The 23,392-nt window shown below is 38.3% G+C and overlaps 1 protein-coding gene across 5 annotated transcripts in view; it reads right to left on the bottom strand.

Annotated features, from left to right (window-relative positions):
- Window positions 1-23,392, bottom strand: part of RELCH (RAB11 binding and LisH domain, coiled-coil and HEAT repeat containing) — a 112,497-nt gene that overhangs the window by 82,673 nt on the left and 6,432 nt on the right. For 4 of the 5 annotated variants that reach the window (XM_032788252.2, XM_032788247.2, XM_032788248.2 and 1 more), the window contains exons 2-7: window positions 16,254-16,343; window positions 3,715-3,786; window positions 3,531-3,586; window positions 3,308-3,421; window positions 1,349-1,549; window positions 1,162-1,253 (exon numbers count right to left, since the gene is read on the bottom strand). In XM_032788252.2, the coding sequence (XP_032644143.1) occupies window positions 1,162-1,253; window positions 1,349-1,549; window positions 3,308-3,421; window positions 3,531-3,586; window positions 3,715-3,786; window positions 16,254-16,343 (625 nt within the window). The remainder of the gene's footprint in view (window positions 1-1,161; window positions 1,254-1,348; window positions 1,550-3,307; window positions 3,422-3,530; window positions 3,587-3,714; window positions 3,787-16,253; window positions 16,344-23,392) is intronic. The other variant, XM_032788249.2, reaches the window with a different exon arrangement.

Below are 23,392 nucleotides of genomic sequence, written 5' to 3'. Positions count from 1 at the left end.
AGTAACAATACACAACACCACACCAGTGAGCAGGAGTCGAACAATGCCTCCCCTTAGTTCCCCCAGGTTGGGTAACCAGCTCCAGAGGGAATCAGAAACAGTGGGTTCCCTTTTCTGGGCCTTCCACTGTTTAAAAGCCTGTTTGGCCAACAGGATGTATTTGTTAATATCCTGTGTATTTTTATTGCCTTCCACTTTTCCACGTTACTTAGGGTTATGCTTAGTAACACCAACACTCTGAAGAAATCTTATTGTGTAACTTAAGGGATACATAAAAGCTGGTGCAAGACTAATGGTTTGTTTTTTTTTATTTCAAAAGGAGAAAGTTGTTAAAATGAACATCCCCTCAGCAGTGTTTGCAGTACTTAGGAACCAAAGAAATTGATGACAGGAGTGAAACAAGATTTTCATTTTCCATGCAGAGAGAAATACAAATGGCTGCAGCACCCGCCAAGCCTATGTTGTGAACTTGTCAATGGTAAAACATTTAACCAATACAACTGTAATAATATAAACAGATACTTTTTTAAAATGCTGTTTACATCTCTAATTTAAATAAGATTCCTTATCTATCTATATTTAAGTTAACAGTGTCATCTTAATTTTTCCGACTGATAAATGCAGGAGATAAATTACTGCATAGGTTGAACCTCTCTAGTCTGGCACCCTCGGGACCTTACCAGTGCCGAACCAGAGAATTTGCCGAACCAGAGAGGTTAATATTGTAGTGAGCACGTCTCTTTATTTTTAATCTCACTGAGGCGAATAAACGGAACAACACTTGCAATGCCATCTATCCAAGGCTTACAGGCTCTCTTCATAACAAAGTGTTAGTGTTGTTACACAATTTTACTGTATTAGCACAAGGCAATAAGTAGATAAAGCATAAAAAACAAATAAAAATTAAATTGTGCTGGACCACAGATGTTATCAGACCAGAGTGTGCTGGACTAGAGAGGTTCAACCTGTATGTAACAGGAGCTCTTAAAAAGCTCTAAAAATATGAAATATTCTATTGGTTCTAACAAAATTCCATATATTAAAAAGGTAAGATTCTGTCAGTTCCAGAGACAATCCCTATGAACAACTAGTGAGAATTTTTGTTTTAAAATATTTTACATATATGCTTATGTAAAATGCTGCAAAATCAAAAATACATACCTCTCGAGTCTTCGGATTTGTTCCATCAAAGACCATTTCTCACTGTTTAATGCATTAATTTGATCTTCTAATTTTTGCACTATTAAGCATTGCTAAATGCAAGATAAAAATAATTAAAACAATTTAGCAAATTCCACTTATGACAGTACATAACAAACCTGCATAAGTGTCTTAACAATAATCTTACTTCTATTGACTGTGATACTCCAAATACAGGCACGCTCCCTAGTGTAGGAGTGGTAACTTCTAACTCATCCTCTTCAACACCAACTGCTACATCCACAACATCTCTTGCAGTTACTTGATGGTTTCCGAAGTCACGATAGAGTTGTAACAAGTCTGGAGGCTTTGGAATGTTCAATCCTACATCATCCCACAGTTCAAAATCCTTGAAAAAGATTAAAAGCAGAGTCTGAAGTCTATGGCACTTTTTATTCTTGAATTTTTGTTCACTTCATCACATGTATATAGGTGCATAAGAACAATACACATGCCAAAATGTCAAGGCATTTTGGAGAATGCAAGGTGAGTTGCTTATATCCAACTGAAGGGAAAAACGGAAGAAGTCAAAGTTGCTGCTCCAGGGCAGAAAGTAGTATTACCCCAAAGAAACTTCTAAGATCTGCATTAGGAAGCCTTCCAAAATGCACATCTGGCAATATAAGTAGTTTTTTTCATAAAGTGTGTGGATTTTATCAGGTATACCAGTCAGGCAAATTTTTAGCATAAAGCAGGCAGCTGGTGGAAGGGTATTGTACTACTGATGCAGGGGTCTTTTTACTCCTCAAAGTTTAAATAGATAAATAAATTAAATAAATTCCACCTTATGCATACACATGGATTTTATTGCATCTATGTATCTATTTATAAATACAGGGGCCTAAATTTTCAAAAATGAAAAGTCTCAAACTGTGTGCACAAATAATCCAGTACTTACATAACTGGTTATTTGAGTGCATATTCACATTCGATATTGGGTACCATGGGTGGCTGGTGAGGCTTTTCCTTGGGGAGGATAGGAAGCTCCCTGCCCCATCTGTTCCAGCCAAGGTCCCACCCCCACTCACTGCTCTCAGCCCCCCGGAAGGCCCTGGTTGGGTTGAGCTCTTGGCGACGGCTGGAGCTCCAAGAGAGTTCCACCTCCACTCCATCTCTTCTTCCCCCCCCCGCCCAACACCCAAATCCACAACTGCCCCTCCCCTCCAGCATGAGGTTTGGGGAGGCTTAGTCCCCATCAGCCTCCATTATACGCCACCCATGTTGGCCACTCAATCACAGTAATTGTGTACATTTCAAAACCTGAGAACCATTTTATCTTTTTAGACTATGACCTAAAATTCTCTATTTTCTTGTTTGACTATTATGCATTATTTCTATCTCTAGTATTAAGTACGCTCAAAATAACTAACGTAAGAAAAGGGAAGAACATGCGTAAGACATTAAAATACATTTGATTATTCAAGTCTTGTGTCACTTTGGGTTTGTCTACTCAGCAGCTGGGATTGTGCTTCCCAGGGTAGGGAGATGGGCAGGCAATAGCTCTTTTTGAGCTGATGCACTAAAAACAGCAGTGTGGCTGCTGCCATGACAGCGTGGGTTAGCCACCCAAATCTATCTAAGCCTGAGTATGGACACCTGTAGCTAGCTTAAGCTACCAACTATTCCATAGTAACCACATTGCCATTTTTGGCATGCTGACTTGAATAGAACTTGTGTACATCTGTCTATACATGCTGCAAAGCATGCTCCTAGATAATGGATTACCAAATTATAAAATAATGGATAACTGGATTACCAAATTATAAAATGCTCTGAAATATAGTTCTACCCATTGTTACGTGCTCACCAGCCCCTTATTTACACGTTTTGAAAATTCTGATGCATTACTTAGTGCCCCTGTATTTTCAAGTTATGGCTCTAATCAGCAAAATATTTATGACCATGCTTAATTTTATGCATGCTAGTAGTCCCACTAACGTCACTGGTATTACTCAGGTGCATATCATTTAGTGCATTTGTAAGAGTTTGCAAAACCAGAGCTCATTTCAAGAACTATTCTGACATCAAAAACAAATTTAAGAAACCCAGATTTGAAAACAAGAAATGCAGGCAAACATTGTTATCAGAAAGGTTAAACAAACTTTACCTGATCATCACTTTCATCTGAAAAGGTTATTGAAGTAAGCTTGTAACTATTCTTTAATAAAAATTCATTGACTAGGAAGTTTAGAGCTCTTTTCTCAAGAGGTTTAATTGGTTCCTAGAAAAAAGAAAACAAACAATGAAAACTGTAAATCTTATGCTCACCTTATGGTTGCTATGCTACAGTTGTATGTGGGTTATTAACTCAATTTCTATCAACCACCTACCTGAATTTCAGGACTTGATTTATAATTTTTTCGTTCCTGCAAAGGAACTTCATTTTCTGGGGAAAAAAAGAAAAGAAAAAAAAAAAGGTTAACATACAATTTACTCTCTTTTATCTGGAAAGAGCTCAGCTACTTCTACATTGTCAAAGTAGAAAGACTTAAAAAAAAGGTTTATGTACACCACCTGCAGCCTGAGTCAGGTTGGCTCGGAGGGCCTGAATGGTCTCCTTGGCTTTCCGTAGTTCAAACTCCAGGACTGGACAGGGATTTGGATTAAACACACACAGGCATCCAACCAAGGAAAGGGAAACAAAAATAAAATATAAAAAGCAAGGATGGGTGTAAAAAAAATATACAATTTGTATTAAACAGAAAGCATGCAGTCTTTATGGAACTCATGGACACATGCAGCAGAGTTGGCCTGAAAGCAAACTGGTGAACATTTTCCATAATCATAGCGGTCTACAGTTAACAAAACTGTAAGTTCAAGCTGTCTGACAAGGAATCGCTGTAGGTTTTTAATAAAATTACTACAATATGTATCTTAACTTTGCATTAAATTGAGGAAAATGTTGTGATGCTTCCACCCCTTCCCTCTCCAAATCCTACTAACCAATATGCTGTGATCTTTTGGGATAAAACAAAGGGCAATGTTTTTTAAAAAGCTAGAGTTAGAGGTAGTGGAAGCAGTTTGTGTGGCAAAGCTGAAATAATTTAGAATGCCATGGTATTATTGTCCTTTTAAACTATTTAAGGTTGTTTTATAATAAAGAAACTACACACTATTTTGCTACTTTAAGTAAATGCCATGGAGACATCTCAAAGTTTGAATCTCGCTGTATTTTTTGCTATGAGACAGTTACTAAAATGTCATTTACAAGGTTTTTTGTTAACATTGCTATGAGATTTCTGTTATTTTCTAGAAGTAGAATTGGATTTTTCACTTTAACAAGACGAAGTGAAGCTACTGCAACAAGTCAAAAACAAATTTAGATATGCATTGCTAAAAGAAAGACCTATATATCTCAGAGTCCTCAGAGGACGCTTACAATACACTCACTTATTCATAAGTAATGTTTCCTCTGAAAGTTTTTACTTATACTACAGTTCTAAAACTAACGTCAATTGAACTCAGATTCAAAATTGGAGATTCAAAGACTATAATAAAATTGAGCTGTTCAATGTCTCCATTATGAATTATCCTAACAATGTTCCAATAAAGTTTATTCTAACTAGTATTTTTTAAATGTGAGTACAGTGCCGCTACCTTGAAAGTTATAAAAATCAAGGTCAGATATACAGTGGCTGCCAATTTAAAATATACTTTGAACCTATGTAAAAGGATTTAACAACTTTCCTCTTCACAGCTATTCACATTTAAATCTTTTGAGGGAACCTATTTAGGGAGTTACCAGTCCAGACACCTTACTGATTCAACTCAGCCAGGTACAGAGTATGCGCATTAGTCTGAATATCAAATGTAGGCAATTATACTTCTGGTAAATACCAAATATTCAGTTATCTAGAGAAAATGAAGTAGTTCAGTATTTAACTATAAGTGATAAAACTATATACTTAAGTATTAGCTAAAACTACTTTGGAGAGCTGAGATGGTCTAAACTAGTTTAATTTTAATACCGATGTGAAGCTAATGATGCTTTAACTCTGTCAAATAAGTTTAATATATTCTTCACACACATTGACTAGAAACACTTTACTGGAGTATTCTGAAAGACTATTTTAGATGACAATGCCATGAACAAAGTGTTTCATTTAACTGGCTCTTGTTTGTAAGATGTATTATTCAGTGCTGGATAAAAGTATACAAATAATTCAGTTTCCCTGTTGGACTGTCATTAATAAGAGCCTCTTGACTATAAATGAGTGCATGGAAAAAAGATTCACTCAGTTTGCATTTACCCATCAAAACTGAAGTAGTAACTACAGTACATCACATTTACTATATGAAAGTAACTTGTTTGATGCACAGAATTTTACTGCAGCAGTACAAAAGCACAACTGAGGATCTGATGAGAAAGTATGTAAAAGATCTCTTTAGTCAGCAATGCTGATCTGCAAACATTTCTGTGCAACCAAGTTAGAAAATGTTTTTACTGAAAATTACACATAACTAATCATTTTTAGCATTTGCTTAAACATACGAATATCACTCAAGTTTATAGTTAGATTCTAAATAGTAATGTGTTGATTTATTCAATTTTGAAAAATATAAAAACCATGTGACTGAATTTAGATAAAATAATCATTTAACAAAAAGTGAGCATGTATTCATATTTTTGGATCTCTTTAAAATATTATAAAATGATAAAAAATAAATTACAGAAAAATTGCAGATCAGAAGTGCCCTGCACCAGAATGATGTAAATGTAAAAGAATATTGGTAAAAAACAAAGTGGAGAAACTCAGGAATCCCACTGAGGAAAACTGAAGCAGAAATAAGATAGACATATGACTGAAGGCATAGAAAGTCAAAAAACCCATGTCAGACAAACCCATGTCAGACGGCAAGAATTAAAATTTGAGTGAACTGCAATGATGCTGAAGGAATAAAACACAACCATTATGATGTTACCTGCTTGTTCCTACCAAAACGGGTTACTCTGCTGCATGTTTCTCTTTAAATGGCTTAAGATTTTAAACGAGACAAATATCTGAGGAGCATTAGCTCTACAGTATGTCAAAACCACCACATTGTATGGCACAAAATAAAACTGACACTGTTAAGTCTCACACTTCATTTCTTACTGTGTATAGCTCAGCTATTTTAGCTCCCACCAAGCTGACAAAATTTCAGTTTTCAGGAACCTAAATTTCTCTTTTTAAAAAAAATTTAAAAGTGTACATTTGTCAGCATTTGCCTTTTCTTACTGTGCATGATTTGTAAAATGTTAGTCCAGAATATTGATTAATCTTTAAAAATATCATTCAGAGTTAACTTTTTATTTGAGAGAGACAATTATGCATATTTCAACAAGCAGCTTCATTTCATGATGTCTTGTTACTGCATTCTTTATCATACAACAATGACCAGCACCAACATCAATATATGCTGATAGTTCTAGCTGGGGAGATCTTTTTTACTTTATTTAAGAGAAAAATTACACTGCCTGATAACTTAGGAAATATTGACCACTGTATGGTATCAGTACCTTGTTGTCAGGGAGTTTAATTCTCTTTGATCTAAGGGCAGCATGTATAAATAATCCAATGGACTCAGTCCATTGGACTGCTTTAAGTGTCAGGTTTGATGGACCAGCTAAATCTGAATCTGAATTAGTCTAAGTGTTTGGCATGAGACAGCTCTCTTAAGGAAGAAAGTGAGTTTCCTCCCACCTCTGTGAGGAAAGCAGAGATTCAGAAGCTGGAGCTCAGAATGTGGCCAATCTCCCTACAAGAGGACATCACTGAACTTAGCACTGTGCCTTAAAATTCAATGGTTTCTGTAGTCTATTCGCCTTCCAAGTCAGGAAGGCAAAACTGTCCACATAGAATTTGCTTCAAGAGACTGGGGTTGCTTGCTCCTCCTGCAAGGAAGAAGAGCTCAGATTGCCTTCAGCTGCCTTAGGAAAGCACTGAGCCTGCATTAGTGAAGTTGAACCTTCCAAGTAACTAACTAGGGTCAAGATTTTAAAAAAACCATGATTATTTTCAGTGCCTCAATTTGTGGGTGACTAATCTGAGACACTTTAAAGAGGCTTGATTTTCAAGGTGGATTGACTCTACATTTTCTTAAAAACCAGGCTTCTTTAAGAATCTCAAAATCATTAGACACTTGAGACTCTTAACCCTAAGGCTGAGAACTCCAGTTTAAAAACACTCTGCAAGTAAGGGTCAGAGAATACTTCTGAGAAGGCAAGGGGACAGGCAGAAGGAGTGCAGGGCTATGCTATGTTACTAATCTTCTCTCTGCACCAAGAAAATAAAGTAGTTGCAATAAATATCTGAACTATACTCAGCTTGGTACTTGCTTCTTGGAGAGCCACTAGATCAAATACATGCTTGTAAGTAGTACAATTCACATTACTTCAGTGAAATTTGTAATATTTTCTCTCTGAATCAGAGTTTGTCAGCCTTTTTCCATAGTATTTCACATATGACAGTGTAAAGGCAGTTACTATATAGGCAAGTGTTTCTATTCCTTTCATATTGTATCTTCTGAAGTCACTGTGTTTGCCGTGTTACTGTAGCTACACTGGTCCCAGGATATGAGAGAGAAAAAAGGTGGGTGAGATTATATCTTTTATCAGACCAACTTCTATTGCTGAAGAGACAAGCTTTTGAGCTATAGGGCGCTCTTCTTCAGGAGCAGGAAAAGATACTCAGCATGTCACAGCTAAATACAAGGTGGAACAGACTATTCAGCATAAGTAGTTACATACTGTAAGAGACCATTTCATCTGTAGTAATGAGATTACTCGAACATCTTGTAGATGCGGGGAGGAAGGGAGAGCCAGACAGAAGAAAACAAAACAAAAAAAAACAAAAAAAAACAAACAAAAAAAAAGAGAGATAGGGAAGGGAAGAATGGAACTGACAGATTTGACAGTTGGGATTGATTTTTTGAGTTACTTCACATTCATTAATTACATAAATCAGGGCATCACATGCCTAAAATTTCCAAACCTACAGCTCTAGCAGGTATCGTTTAGTAGTTATTGGATATATTTTCCAAACTCCAATAAACATATTTTCAAATTACTACAATATTTCTATACCACAGAGTGAATTTAAGGTGGAGCAGAAGCCTCAGTTCTTATGTTCCATTCTCTTAATACAGGATGCTATAGCTTTTTGATTGCAAGTTTCCATTCTTTATTAGTTTGTAGGAATGAAACCTATTTTCATTAGCTTGTTATTTTACCATAATGAATGTTAACAGGAGGAATATTAAACCCCATCATCTCTTCAACATCAACTTTTATTAATTTTTTTCAATTAACTAAGCACTTAAAATAAACCATGATTTTAGGTGAAAGAAAAATCAAGCATATAATTGAATCAATTTTCCAGAAAAATGAGTCAGCTTTTGGCAATTTTCACCTAATACCACAAGCTTCAATGACAAATGAATTTTGGATCACTCTTTTTGGATTGTTTAAATATGTATATAGGTAATTTCTGATACCCAGGTCTTGATGTATTATATCAGGGGTGTAAGCTGCAAAATGAATTTCTTTTAAGTTGCAATTTGGTTTGTCATCTAAATCCACATACCCGGCCATGAATTTTCATCCTAAAATCTTCCCTCCCCTCCCCCCCCCCACCCCCAAAGAAATGAAGATGAAAAAATTCAGTCACAGTACAGGTCCTCTTCATCAGATTCCCCAGATAAGCTCACATGAGACCCTGCCCTCTGCCCCTAGCCACTTTAACTACAGATAGGATCAAATGGACGGGCAAAACTGAAGTGCGCAAGACCATTTTCTTTTCTGCTTACAGAATTCACCAGTGAAGACTGAACATCAATACTGAGAACTGGAACAGACAAATAAACAGATGCCTTGAACTGTTACAATAAGAAGTCTGAAAATAAGGAGAGTGCTGTATATTATGACAAGAAGAGCAATACAAGGATTTCCATTTGGCAGGTATCAAATTTTTGCCACTACATTCTTTGAATGTAGCGAAGTGGGTTCTAGCGACTAGCCATGGCACAATTCTGATTTTACAAACAAATCAGGACCAGTTTATTTTAGCTACTGATCAATACAATGGCTTTCTATCTTTCTTACTGCTTTCAAGGGGGCACAACAATAAAATCAGAAATTATGGGTTCTGTCTAGAGAAATCTTTAAAAGGGAGGATAGCAATATGAAAAGGTAGTTAATTCCAAGAGCTAGGATGAACTAATATACAAGGCTCCTTTTGATAATAGATTATGCCCTCACTTCTTCCCAAGACTGAAATTCAAACTCTTAAGAGCACTATGATATCAAAGTATCTCCTTAGACAAGAGGAGAAAAAGTGAGAGAAAGCAAGAGAAGAATAAGAAGAGAGATTAAGTTAGTCAAGTTTATTTTGCAAATTTAAAAACAGGCTGTCTTTGCAACTAAGAGGTACTTTAAGAGCAACAATTGTAGCTCAGATTTTATTTAAAGGGACACTGAAAATTTAAAAAAAAGAAAGAAAACTCCAATGCTGGAAACAGTTCTCCCTATGCTAAAATAACACTTAAAGATTAAATACAATTATTTTCAATCTTTTATAGTAGTTTATTCTGTGTGTTGCATAGTTCTGTCAGAATCACCGGGTAGCTTGAAAGCTTGTCTCTCTCAAAAGAAGTTAGCCCAATAAAATATATTAGCTCACCCACTTTGTGTGTCTAATATCGTGGGATCTACACAGCTACAACAACACTACATACTGTACGGTCAGATCATTATTTGGGTGGATCATTCACACAGCAGCAGGGGAAAGAGATTTGTGCTGCCTTTAGCAAAACCAGGATTCAAACTCACTGGATCTTTTTGAAAACTTTAAATGGTCCTAGCCACAAAGGATCAGTATTCAAACTTGCACCTGTTCCAAAATTCTTGTCACTTTTTTAAGACAAAAATATTTTGTATACATCACCACTGACATAGTAATGTCATGCAAAATTGTGCTATAAGTTTATTACTTAGTTCATAGTCCATTTCTGTAACATCACATTTAGAAGGACCAATGAGATCTGTTACACTGATACCAAGTTACAAGGAAGGCCCAAAAAATCTGAGTTGCTTTCAGTTATTTAAAAAATGCCTCTTGCTATATTCAAAAACCCTTAATTTTTACTTTGATTTGGAGTAGGCTTTCTAGATTTTACATTGGAGTGCTATCAAATTTTCTGCAATTAAGGTTCCTTCCATCATTCCTGATCAAAAGCGACTGATGCAGTATTATAATGGTGTGTTAGTACCATTATAGTTAAGGTTGCAACAAGACTTCTGTGTAAAATTTGACCTCATTGAACCCTCTAAAGTCTACACTTACTCAGATTTCTTTGGAATTTCATGAGCTCAGGAGGGTGCAAGGCATGGTTAGTGATCCAAATTTAGGTTCATTTGAACTAAGGACAGCAGTGATATAAGCCCAGAAAAAAGTAGCCATTTTTCAAAAAGTTTCTAGGGTTTTTTTTTGCGCCACACCAGAGATCAAACTATGGATTTGATGTGCATCAAAATGGTCTCAATCTGTTGAATTTTACTGAAAGTAATGCCTGTATGATACAGTATGATTGAGTATGACCATTTATATAATTGATATTACAATATGCAATTGCAATAAATCTTGAACAAAGTATGTCATGTAAGGTGTCAGTAGAAAAGTTATGATTTACTAAGTATGATTACCTTGTTTATATGCATGTATCATCTTTGTATCTGAAGTTATATATATTGGCTATGTACTGGTATCTTAAATGTGTTGTATTCTTGGATAACAACCACCCGACAGAATTTACATTAGGGCCAGACAACTCTATCAATGGCCTATCAAAGACACTTAGCTCTCACAATGGACCACAGAAGAAACTCATCCAGCCCAGATGGCTCTTCCTGAGGACACCTCAGACTTCAAGGGGCCAATGGCCACCCGCTGTGGTTCAATAAACTATGTAAGGGCATGTGATATATTCCTGTAACTCCAGACTCCATCTTTGACCAGTAACAGTATTGCCCATGCCACCTTCCCTCTAAACCCCTGGATTTGGCAGTAGCCAACGGGAATTATTTGGATACACTCCATGTGCAGTCAGTGTGTTAGGCACTAGATGTACCTACATTACGTAGTGGAGGCGGTAGTTGGGCTTACTTTGTAAAGATGTGTTTGTGATATGAGGACTTGAGTGAATTACTTTGACGTGTAATAGAGCTTTGATTAGACTATGAGATCTATATTTTGCGAACTCCAATGGATTTGAGCAAAGGCAAAAGCTACCTGGTACCTTCAGGATGCAGAATGCATCATTTCAGTGCAGACTTGTATACATTATATAATTAGCAAAGTACAGAGGTTTTAGCATGAAGGATACTGTGAGTTGGGATATGATAGCAGTCTAAGCATTTATCATCTGCATGCACTCCAGGTAAAGTGAGTGTGTAGCTCAGGGTGGGGCAACCTTTTTGGCCTGGGGGCCACATCTGGGTATGGAAATTGTATGACAGGCCATAAATGCTCACAGTTCCCAGCCAACAAGAGCTGCAGGGGCGCTGCTTGGAGCAGGGGCAGCGTGTGGTGCCCCCTGCTGCCCTTACGCATAAGAGCTGGAGGGGGGACATGCCGCTGCTTCTGAGAGCCGCGCAGAGCAGGGCAAGCCCCAGACCCTGCTCCCCGTCAGGAGTTTGAGGGCCAGATTTAAATGTCTGAAGGGCTGGATGCAGTCCCCGGGCTGTAGTTTACCCACCCTGGTGTAGCTATGCTGAATGACAGAGGCAGTAGTTAGCTCTGCTTGGTAGAGGTGTATTTGCAAGATGTGTGAATTACTTGGAGTGCATGACAGAGTTGTGATTATGGCCTGAGATCTAGGTTTTCCATTATCATGTTTGTGAGGAAAGGGAAGAGGTGCATGTTTACCTTCAGCATGCAGCAGGTATCATTTCTCTGTAGAGCTGCATAGGTTTTGTCAGGAGCAGGGCACAGAGCTTATATTACAAAGGACATTGTCCGCAGTGAGATGGAATATGAGATGACGTAATGCTTTAATGATTGTTAAGTGAAACTCAAGGTTGAGATAATATCCTGTGAAGCAGTGTAAGGGACATGCAAAAGGCTGTGAAGTGATTCTTAAATTGTATAGGCATGATAAATCTTTCTGGGGGGTTGGCTAAATGTGTGAGTATGTCAGGATCTGTAACCTCCTGATGCCTACAGTGACAAGAGCCAGTGTGAATATATGCATATTGAGAAGTTGCTTGAAGAGGTTGGCATGATCAACCTTCTCCCTGCCCCTCACTTTTTCCTTAAAAAGTATTAACTGGAATCCTGCGGATGAGAGTGAAGGGGTTGTAGAAGCAGGTGAAGAGCTTATACATTTCAGCAACTGGAGGGGGGATATCAGAATAAAGGTATTTGTATTAATGGGGCATTGCTGAAAGAAGGCAGAGTTAAGGCTGCATGAGCAACCTTAACTGTGCATTTCCTGGTTTTCAGAAGTTTTACTCAACTCAATATTTTGCATAGGGACAATATACCCATCAAGCAAACTTATCTCCGTATTATAGTTTTTTGTCAATGAACAGAGCTGATGCTCTGATTGGGGTAAATTTCCCCATCTCTCCTCAGTAGCTCTTATGCAATTTATGGGTTCTGGAGTGTATGATAAAACTGGGCAAAGTCCACAGTAGTTCTCCCAACAGCAGCATTGAGGGGAAAATAATTTTATCCATTCAATTTCCTCATTCAAAAAAAACCCCACCAGCTACCAATGTCAGGGCTTTCTGGAGTACTGTATTTGGAACACACTCTGAGAAGGACAACAATGCTAAATGTATAATAGAAACTGAAACTTGTAGTGTGTATGTAGCAAAGTCTGGCCATCAGACAGACAATCACCATCTTTAATTGGTTGACCAATGCAATATGCTCTTGGCAAGAAATACCATTCAACAAGTTGGTTGCCAAATTCTGCACCAGTTTCAACAATCTTCTGAGCAGCATATTGTGACACTGGTTGACCAGTGCCAGCTCATGCCAAAGTCCGTAGGTCTCATGTTTATACTATCAAATGCATAGCTGGAAACCAGTTTGACTCACCTTTGTACTGTTATTGCTAAAATAGGTATTAGACTTGTAAGAATGTGTTTAGTGCTTAGACTTTATGAAATGCTTGTAAATTGCTACATGTATTAATCTTGCTTATTGTACCTGTAACCCTTTCTATAAGGTAACATTTAGTGTTTGTTCTGTAATTGCAAAAATGTTTGCTTTGAAACTGTAAATCCAGTCAGGGGAGAAGAATTACCAAGTGTGAAATACTAGTTCACCACAAGAGATGCTATCTCCTCCCCAACAAAAGCAGGTCTACAGACATCTGGACAAAAGATTTTGTTGATTGCTTCCCACACAGCCCTGAAGAGAGTACGTGCCCAAGCCTTTATCCTGTCACAGCTTGAACACTGTGGAAAGGAAGTAAAATGCCTGTTCAGGAGAAATTATTCCTGTGCTGCTTGAACTCTGAGGGACAAGAATTTTTAAGGATAACCAAGGAGTCCCCACCTGTTTTTGGCTGGGTTAGCCCTAAAGGTATACAGAGTCTGCTTACAACAGAAGTTACAGTCACCTTTCGAAAGGTGACTAACTCATTTGTGTGTGTATGTGCACCTGTTTTAACTTTGTAAATAACTCATTTCTTTTTCCTAGTTAAATGTACCTTTAGTTGGTTTCTTACAGGATTGGCAATAAGTGTTGTCCTTGGTTTGAGAGCTGAGTACAACTGACCCAGGGCAAGTGACCCATCCTTTGGGACTGGGGGTAATCTGAGTATTATTGTGGGTTTTTTTCTGTAAAGCAACCATCTATCACAAAGTCAAGCTTGCCTGGGTGGCAAAATAGTCGCCTTGTGCATTCCAGTCTGTCTGTGACCCCACGGTAAAAGTGTTGAGTTTATACTCCTAAAGCACTATAAACTTGTTACAGGCCTAGCAAAAACTAATTACAGAACATAAAACCAGTTTGGGGGTTTTGCCCTGTTTCCTGGCAGTCTACTCTGAGGTTGGCACTCACAGTGATGAGTCACTCCAGACAGCGTGACACACACCTCAGCAGTTTAATTGCAAAGTAAAAAGACAGTAACATGGGTCACATCTGAGAGAAATTGTTGAAACCGTATGTAAAAACCAAAAAGTAATCTTGGCCATTGCTGTTCTATGATCACGTAACTGCAGCTGGATCTACTTCTAGACCCCTCTCGACTGCAAACAAAAGAATCATAAAAGCAGTAGAGAATCCTGTGGCACCTTATAGACTAACAGAGGTTTTGGAGCGTGAGCTTTCGTGGGTCAATACCCACTTCGTCAGACGCAGGTAGTGGAAATACGTCTGCGTCTGACGAAGTGGGTATCCACCCACGAAAGCTCACGCTCCAAAACATCTGTTAGTCTATAAGGTGCCACAGGATTCTCTGCTGCTTTTACAGATCCAGACTAACATGGCTACCCCTCTGATAAAAGAATCATAGAATATCAGGGTTGGAAGGGACCTCAGGAGGTCATCTAGTTCAACCCCCTGCTCAAAGCAGGGCCAATCCCCAGACAGATGTTTACCCCAGTTCCCTAAATGGCCCCCTCAAGGATTGAACTCACAACCCTGGGTTGAGCAGGCCAATGTTCAAACAACTGAGCGATCCCCCCACAAAAGGTAGAGAAACATCCTTAAAAAGGGGCAGCTATCCTTGCCGTTTCCTGTTGCTTCCCTCATCCAACAACTTGTGATTCACAGAAAAGAGCAGATATCAAAGATATCAATTACATTTGAGGTTGGGATCAAAGAGAAACCTCTCATATATGTTTTTGATTTAGATAATGCTTATCTGGCCTGGGTGTAGGCTAAGCTGATAGAAAGTACTTGGTAGATAAACACAGATCCTTAATTTCATAAGGTTGCTATGGACAGCTAGTCTTCATTAAATAGTTCATCTGCTGAAATCCAGCTTTGAGAACGTAGGTCAGATTAATTCCATTCTATTGCAAAGCTTATATAACAGTAACAAGAAAATGATCTAGTGATAAGACTACAGGAGACAACTGCATTTTAAGAATGTATTTTAGGCTTCACCATTATCTTAAAATGAGGTTTATACTCTGTGATGCACATATCATAGTTGGGTACAATATGCCTCAGTGATTTGTTATATCAAGTCTCTTATGTTACAAGTACACAATTTTCTACCTGCTGGCTCTGAAAACAGTGAAAACTGAAAATCTAGGTTTTTTTTCCTTCCTGGCTCATGCATCACCAATGCATTTCACAACTAGAACCTAATTAAAAGGGTGGTTTTGAGTAAGACCAAAAATAATCCAGCACACACTCCCAATGTTATATTGGCTCTGCATCGTTGACAAGAAAAGGTATTTGTCACTTAATGCAAGGAGGTACCAAATACTTGGGAAGAGCAGATCTGTTTAAAGAAAAAGAGTTGCCATTTTTTTACATGGTCCCTTTTCTTACCACCACACTAAGTGTTTATAGCAGTGAGTAGTAGAAGAATGAAGTCTTCCCTTAAGACAGTTGTCTGGGAACAAAAAAAACAGAGGGGGAATTTATGGCCAGCATACTTACTGGGGTTACATTGGCATTAACTGTCTAATCACTTACTGGTCACCTGTCAGTGACAAATTGACGCAGGAATAATTATCAGTAAGCAATGGTTGCTCTCATAGTGCAGGTTTTGACAATTTTCAAGTACCCCTGTGGCTGTGGCAAACAATACATTGAGATGGCAGTACAGCATAGAATCTCATGTATTCTGAGGACAGGGCATTAAGAGGGATATATTTTGCCCCTTTTCATTCCTAAAATTACTTAACAGCAGCACTTCAGCTGAGCTAACTGAAAGATGATTTGAAATAAACCTGAGGTAGTAAAATACAATCCAGTACAATATTTAACATGTTGCTGGAAAGGAAAGATGCAATTTATAAACGTTGCTGTCCAAAAAACCTCCCATGAAGCCATATGGTAACCCTAGTATTCTAGGACTCCCATCCCACACAAAATCCTACTCACCTGCTACGCGTTCGTCTGTCTCCCTGTTTCCATCATCAGAGTATCTTGCAAAGTCTAAGGAATCAAGGGTACTAATGCTTCCAGCTCGATCTACAAGAGGTGAAACAGGATTTTAATCATTTGTAAGAAGTCCTAAAAATTGCAACAGTTCAATGAACAAAAAATAGATTTTGGGGGGTTTTTAGAAATTTTGAAATAGGTGGTTACTCAAGTATTGTGTATGGTTAAAATTTTTATTTTTTAAACCTTCACACGTTTACAAAAAGTAGTATAATAGCAAAACAAAATATTTAAGAGCTTGATTTTTCTTATTTTTAATTTTTTTTTTTTTTTTAAAAGAGCACTGGAGCAAGACTATCCTGACTGTAGGGAAACATGCAACAGTGAGGGGAAAAAATGTAACATTCTTGCTTTCCAATAAAGTATGTCAGGAGAAAACTAATTCTCTGTTGGCTATACAGCAATCCTTTTTCCGTCAGGAGCCACAGAGTTTTTTTTGTTTATATACTTTTGCTGTTATACATATGGTCTAATTACTTTGTAATGGATTTCAAGAATACCAGCTCAGTTTGTATTAGAAACTTTAATTGCTAATGAGATGCAGGTTTGTGGCTGCTAGAATCCTTTACTTTATTCGCTGTTCTAATGTTTTGAGGCAGTTCAACAGATATATTGCAATCAGAAGAAATGTCTCTCTATAGTGCTCATTGCTGTTCTGTGTGGACAAGCCTTAATAGGCAACACCAAAACCACCATAAGAGAATGGGAGCAAAAAGTGAAGAAAATTTCTACAGTAGGAAACTTTTTATAAAGATTAACGTGTGCATTTAGAAAATTTGGGGTGGAGGCTGACTATTCTTGGCTTACTATTTTTGGCATGTTTTAATGATTGTTTATGGACAAGAGTAACAGAACTAATGGTTACACAAGATAACAATTATAAAAAGAGACAAATGGTTACTTTTTAAAGAGGGCATGTTCCATCCCTATGGATGGAACATAAAATGGAGTCTGCCAAGTACTAAAACCTTTAAAGCAAATGACAGTACTCCACAAACAAGCAATGTCATCACATGTTTTAGAAGTTTTAGATCACATGAAGTAGTAGTTTCCTAAAGACAGTTTGTTTAAATCCTGATGCATATGGGGCAAAGTCAGAACCCAGATAACCCAAATAACCAGCATCCTGCTCTGGAGAGGCAACAGCAACACTGATTTACCGCTGCCTGCTAAATAACTAGTCAGAGTCTACTCTAAGTAGACAACATGAATAGCACAGAGCAGACAGCATGTCCAAGAAGCTTTACCATTTGACCAGTACAACTCTAACCACAAAGTATTTGGTTTCTAAAGCTGACTACATTCCATCACCATTTTTTAAAATGATCTACTTCACTTACAAATTCACACTGACAGGATTGACAAAAAGTATGTTAGGAGGAGCTATTTATAAAAGGAAAGTGTTCCAGCCTTAAGTTGTTACACAGTCTAACAGTTGAAGTCTAGTAGGCTTCAATTCAACCAACTTTAAAGTACAGCAGCAGACATTTGCTCGGTGTTTCTTACAGACAAATATGAAAAAAGTCCCTGCTCTAAACAATCTTCATATTAAAGAAAGTTCAACCTGGTGTGTACTCAATAATAACTTCTTACATTAAAGATGAGACAAGGTGGGTGAGGTAATATATCTTATTGGACCAACTTCTGTTGGTGAGAGAGACAAGCTTTTGAGCTAAGTGCAAAAGCTGATCTCTCTCACCAATAGCAGTTAGTTCAAAAAAATATTACTGTACCGACCGTGTCTCTCTAGCATCCTGGGACCAACACAGCTCCAATACTGCATCCTTTAAAGATGCAAAGTTTGTACGTAAGTTTCTAGTACTTCATATTCTTTATCACTGCAGAGACAAAATAGCTTTGAGAATGCAAACTGAATTCCATTCTAGCACAAACAGATTTCTTATCTAAATTCCAATTACAGAGCCAACTTTGAGCAATCCCAGTGAAACACAGGGTAGAATTTTTATAACTATTGGTGCATATGCCGGAGATAGCACAGCTTGACGCAGAACGCACACTGTGTTTGTAGGTCTGGCAGTCAGAAAGAACATCTTTTCTCTTATAAGCACAACAGATGTCTCAGGGCCATTAAACTGCGAACTCTCCTGCACCGAGTTGTTTGTCAGACTATAATCACAACTTAACAATTTTACAAAACATTTCAGTTCTTTTAACAAATATGATATCCAAAAAGATTTTAGCTCCCCTCCCCTTAAAATATAAAAAATCATACTAACAATGTAACTGAATATTGGAGACTGAGTTGTCCAACATACATTATTTTGGCCAACTGATTAAAAAGTTTAACATTTAGAAATATATAAATTAAATAATTTTTTCATCCCTGGCTATAAAACTCTCCTGCTGCTTCTATTACACCATCCAAGAGCAGTGCAAATATGGTGTCACTACACAAAGCTTTGTTTTGGAAAGAGAAAAATAATGGCAAAAATAGTTCCTCTCATTCTGGAAAATGACTGGCTTTTTAACCAGGCAGCACCAAGGTACTAGGCATACAGAGTCAGCATTTCTTCCACAGATGGAAATTCTGGGATATGTGGGACAACAGTAAAAAATGTTACAGTTGCTCCCAAGAGTAAGAGGTAGGGAGAGATGCACATCAGACAGTAAATGCTGCAAAATATAAGTCTATAGGTTGCTTGTAGGGGTTATTTGTCAAGTCTCTTTTTTCAGATTTTCCCATTAAACAAGCAGCAGCACAAGTAAATGTCTTCCTGTAACTTTGCCACACTGCCAAAAGCAATGCATGCAGTTATCTATGACTCATTTCACTGCAACAGATCACATTTTGAAGTTGCTATGTTTCAGAATTCTATCTAATTGCTGTCAATAGAAATTTCATTTCTCACACCATAAGAATCAATGCTTGAAGTGAGGTGTTATTTTGGATCTGTAGATAAATGTACTTGTTATGAGTGTGGACTTGCCAATATTGGGAGAAAAACGATTGAGTTACGTAAACAGTATTTGGATACTCGGAGGCATTTTTTTTTTTTTGGTGTGTTGCAAAAGACCAGGCATCTGTCAACCATTCTTTACTCTTTCACCATGCCACTCCCCACTCACACACAATTCATCACACACTGTGCTATAAATTCCTTAGAGTGAAAAGTTGATGTTTGTTCTACGTAGAATAACTTTTAGAATTGCATTATTTCTTCTATTAATTCTTATGTCTTTATGTTTAGTTTACTTTTCAAGAATTTGTAAGTTACCACTTTATGTTTTTTACTTTAACAAGTTCAAATACTGCAAAATAAACCTTCTTGATATTAAAATCTTTCACTTATTAAACAAACAAAAAAGGTTCCTGAGGATCTGTGGATAAAATACTATGATCAATACAAATAATAATACGTGGATAGCATCCACAACAAGTTTCACAGAACTGAAGGGGGAGGACATCTTCCTGTTCAAGCAGCACTGTTTCTCCATGGCCACTGACTCCCGCCCAATTCTAGCTGCCTATTTTCTAAAAATCTTCCAACCCCCAATCATATTTTAAAAGAAGGCTGACAAGATCCTATGTCACCTCCCCCTACCACACCTGCTCCCTTGCAAACTGGAGATTACTTGCAGTTCTCTTAACCCCTAAGCCTGCTCAGTATGCTCATTCGCTCCCACTGGCTAACTTCTCTTGATCACTCTTTCAATTTCTTCTTTAAAATTCCCTCAGATTCCTTCCCCTCAAAATATAATCATGTTGTTGTCATGCCATCATAAAAAAAAACACCCTTGAACCCACCTGCCCCTTCAGCTACTTTCTCCTTTCATCTCTAAACTCACTGGAATGTGCCTTATACAACTGTTGCCTCAAATTCCTCTACTACAACTGCTATGGACAGGTGGCCAGTTTTTGACCAGAAAGTCTGGTCGAAAAGGGGACCTGACAGCATCTGGTCAGATATACTGACTGGACACCCAAAGTCTGGTTACTGCAAGCGGGGAGGTGCTGGGTCATCACCTGTTCCAGCCACTACTCAGCTGGGGCCACCTCCTACCTTTGTCTGCTGGCTGCAGCTCCCAGCCCTGGTTCCGCAGGCAAGTACCTCCTAACCTGGGTGGTGGTGGTGGGGTGAAGGTGGGAGGCAAAAAGCAACTGGGGCCGGGGAAGAGGAGTGGATGGGAGCAGGGCCTCAGGGGAAGAGGCAGTATCTGATTTTTAAATATTACCAAGTCGGCAACCCTACCTCCAACCTCATCCCCAAAACCCTGGTCTTTCAGTCATCTCCTTGTAAATGTACGTCAATTTAAACTCGACAGGTTTTGACAGTGTTTTCCCATCACTAGTTAACACCATCTGTATAACAGTCACTCAGGTTCATAACTTTGTTTCTATCTCTGAATTTTCCCTCTCAGGGTATGTCTATGCTGCAATGTAAGCTCAGGGTTAGTAGAACTCAAGTTAGCAGACCCTAGGTTTGTTAACCTAGGGCTTGAGTATCTACACTCATTTGTAATCCCAGGTTAGGGATTGTTGAACCCTGGGCCCCTACCTGGGTCTCCAGCATCTACACTGCATTGTGTGGGCCCAAGTGCAACCATACACATTCCCAGATTTCCGGGAGTCCTCCTAAAATGTGGCCACTCTAGTCCTTTGCTTGTAGCACAATGTGGAAAAACTTGACTGTCCATCAAACTTGACTGTTCAGAGGACAAAGAAGGTTGGCCCGTGAGACTTCTGGAGGACTCACAGAGCAAGAGTCCAGTGGGCTGCATCTACACTGCAAAGCAATAGGAGTTAGAACCCCAGGTCGAGTCTTGATTCAGGGCTGGACCTGTGATGTGTGTATAGACAGAAGGGAGGTTTAGGCTTAAACCTGAATTCAAACTCTGGGCTTACACAGCAGTAGAGGCATACCCTTAAGCCTCACCTACTTCCAGGCCCTCCTGATCCTCAAACCCTCTGCAGGTCCATTCAAAATGCTGCTGAGACTGTTCTGAAATGCATCCCTGTCTTTCACAACAGCATCAAATTCAAGACTCTTATCCTCACCTTTTAAACACTACACCTTTCTCAATTCTGTCCCTTATTTATTTTATTATACTGTCTCCAACCCCCTCTGCTCTGCCAATAATGCCAACCTCAATTCCCCATTTATCCACTTCTCTCACAAGCACCTTTCCACTTTTTTCCATGCTGCCCTTTATGAATGAAATGCCCTCCCCAAATGAGTCAATAAAGCCCTATTGCTGCTACAATTTCTATAGGAAAATGCCAATTAGACTCATCGGCTTTAAGGTCAGAAGGGACCATCATGATCATCTAGTGTGACCACCTGGATATTGCCAGCCAGAGAATCTCACCCATTCACTCCTGTAATAGACCCATAACCTCTGGCTGAGTTACTGAAATCCTCAAATCATGATTTAAAGACTTCACATTACAGAGAATGAGCCATTTACATTAATTTAAACCTGCAATTGATCCATTCCCCATGCTGCAGAGGACAGCGAAAAAACCCCAGGGTCTCTGCCAATCTGACCCTAGGGAAAATTCCTTCTCAACCCCAAATATGGCAATTAGTTAGACCCTGAGTATGTGAGCAAGACCCACCAGCCAGATACCTGGGAAACAGAGTCCTCTCCATCTAGTGTCCCCTCACTAGCCCTTGGAGGTATTTGCTGTTAGGGGCTTGTGGGATAAGTGGACAAATGGGGAATTGAGGCTGGCATTATTGGCAGTCCCACCATGTCATCATCTCCATAAACTTATTAAGCTCAGTCTTGAAGCTTAGGCTTTTTCCCCCTGCACTATACCTCCTTGAAGGCTGTTCCAAAACTTGACTCATCTGATGGTTAGAAACCCTCACCTAACTTCAAGCCTAAGCTTGTTGATGGCCAATTTATATCCATTTGTTCTTGTGTCATACTAGTACTTCATTTAAATAACTCCTCTCCTTCCCTGATATTATTGAGCCATCATAGCTCTCCTCAGTCTTCTTTTGGTTAGGCTAAACAAGCCATGCTCCTTGAGTCTCCTCTCATCAGGTAGGTTTTCCATTCCTCAGATCATCCTAAGCCTTTCTATGCCCCTGTTCCAGTTTGAATCATCCTAGTAGCCCTTCTCTGCACCTGTTCCAGTTTGAATTCATCTTTTTTAAACATGGGAGATCAGCTTAGTGATCCTGTGATCAACCAGTACACTCAGGTTTTTTTCTCTTTTGTTACTTCCACCTCCTGATACATATCCAGCTTATAGCAAAAATTCTTTTTGTTAGTCCCTAAATGCATGACTTTGCACTATTAAATTTCATTCCATTTGTATTACTCCACTTTACAAAGTTGTCCAGATCTTCTTGTACGATATTCCAGTCCTCCTCCATATTTGCAGTATCTCCCAACTTTGTGACATCTACAAATTTTATTAGCATACTCTCATAGGATGCTGATGCATTGACAAGTGCCCATCACTGTTACCTTCATCTGCTCCTTTTTCCTTTGACTGTTACACCCATTTTCTATAGCTTAACTTTGGAGAGGAAACTTTTTACTATATATTTGTACAATGCCTAGCACAATAAAGCAATTATTACAATTAAGTACTCGCCTCAAAACACTTTGCCTATGATTTAGGTTTGAGAACTGTTACTAGAAAGTGTCCAGCAGAACTCTTTTCTTCTTACAGCATATTCACATCTTTCTTGCTTTCTTTCATCGTTTTCAGTACCACTCATTTGGAGTTCAGAGGCTAAGGTCCGATCTAACCATAAAATGTAGCTGGACACAGCTATGTCAGTCAGAGATGTTGTATGATAAGTATAAAATTAAAGTTAGCGTATTGGTTAAGGAAACGTGTGTGTTGTAAAGAAGGGCCCTGACTAGAAGAAAGGCCTTGAAAAGAATGAATTATAAGGTCGAAAAGAATGAAATAGGGAGGACATCTGGTTCAAAAAATAACTAATGAATAGGGGGAAGTTTTGAAAAAGAAGGTCGCTGACTGACAGGGGTGACTGCAGATAGTTTTAATTTAAAACTAATAATCTGTTTTAAAATGAGCCCTTCCCCAAACCACACACTAGTGTTAAAGCCTATGTAAACCCAGGTGCAAAAAAAAC

Source organism: Chelonoidis abingdonii, chromosome 2 (genome assembly GCF_003597395.2).
Source record: "Chelonoidis abingdonii isolate Lonesome George chromosome 2, CheloAbing_2.0, whole genome shotgun sequence".
Lineage (NCBI taxonomy): Eukaryota > Metazoa > Chordata > Testudines > Testudinidae > Chelonoidis > Chelonoidis abingdonii.
Note: the sequence above shows the minus strand (reverse complement) of the source record. Positions and strands in the feature narration are given on the sequence as shown.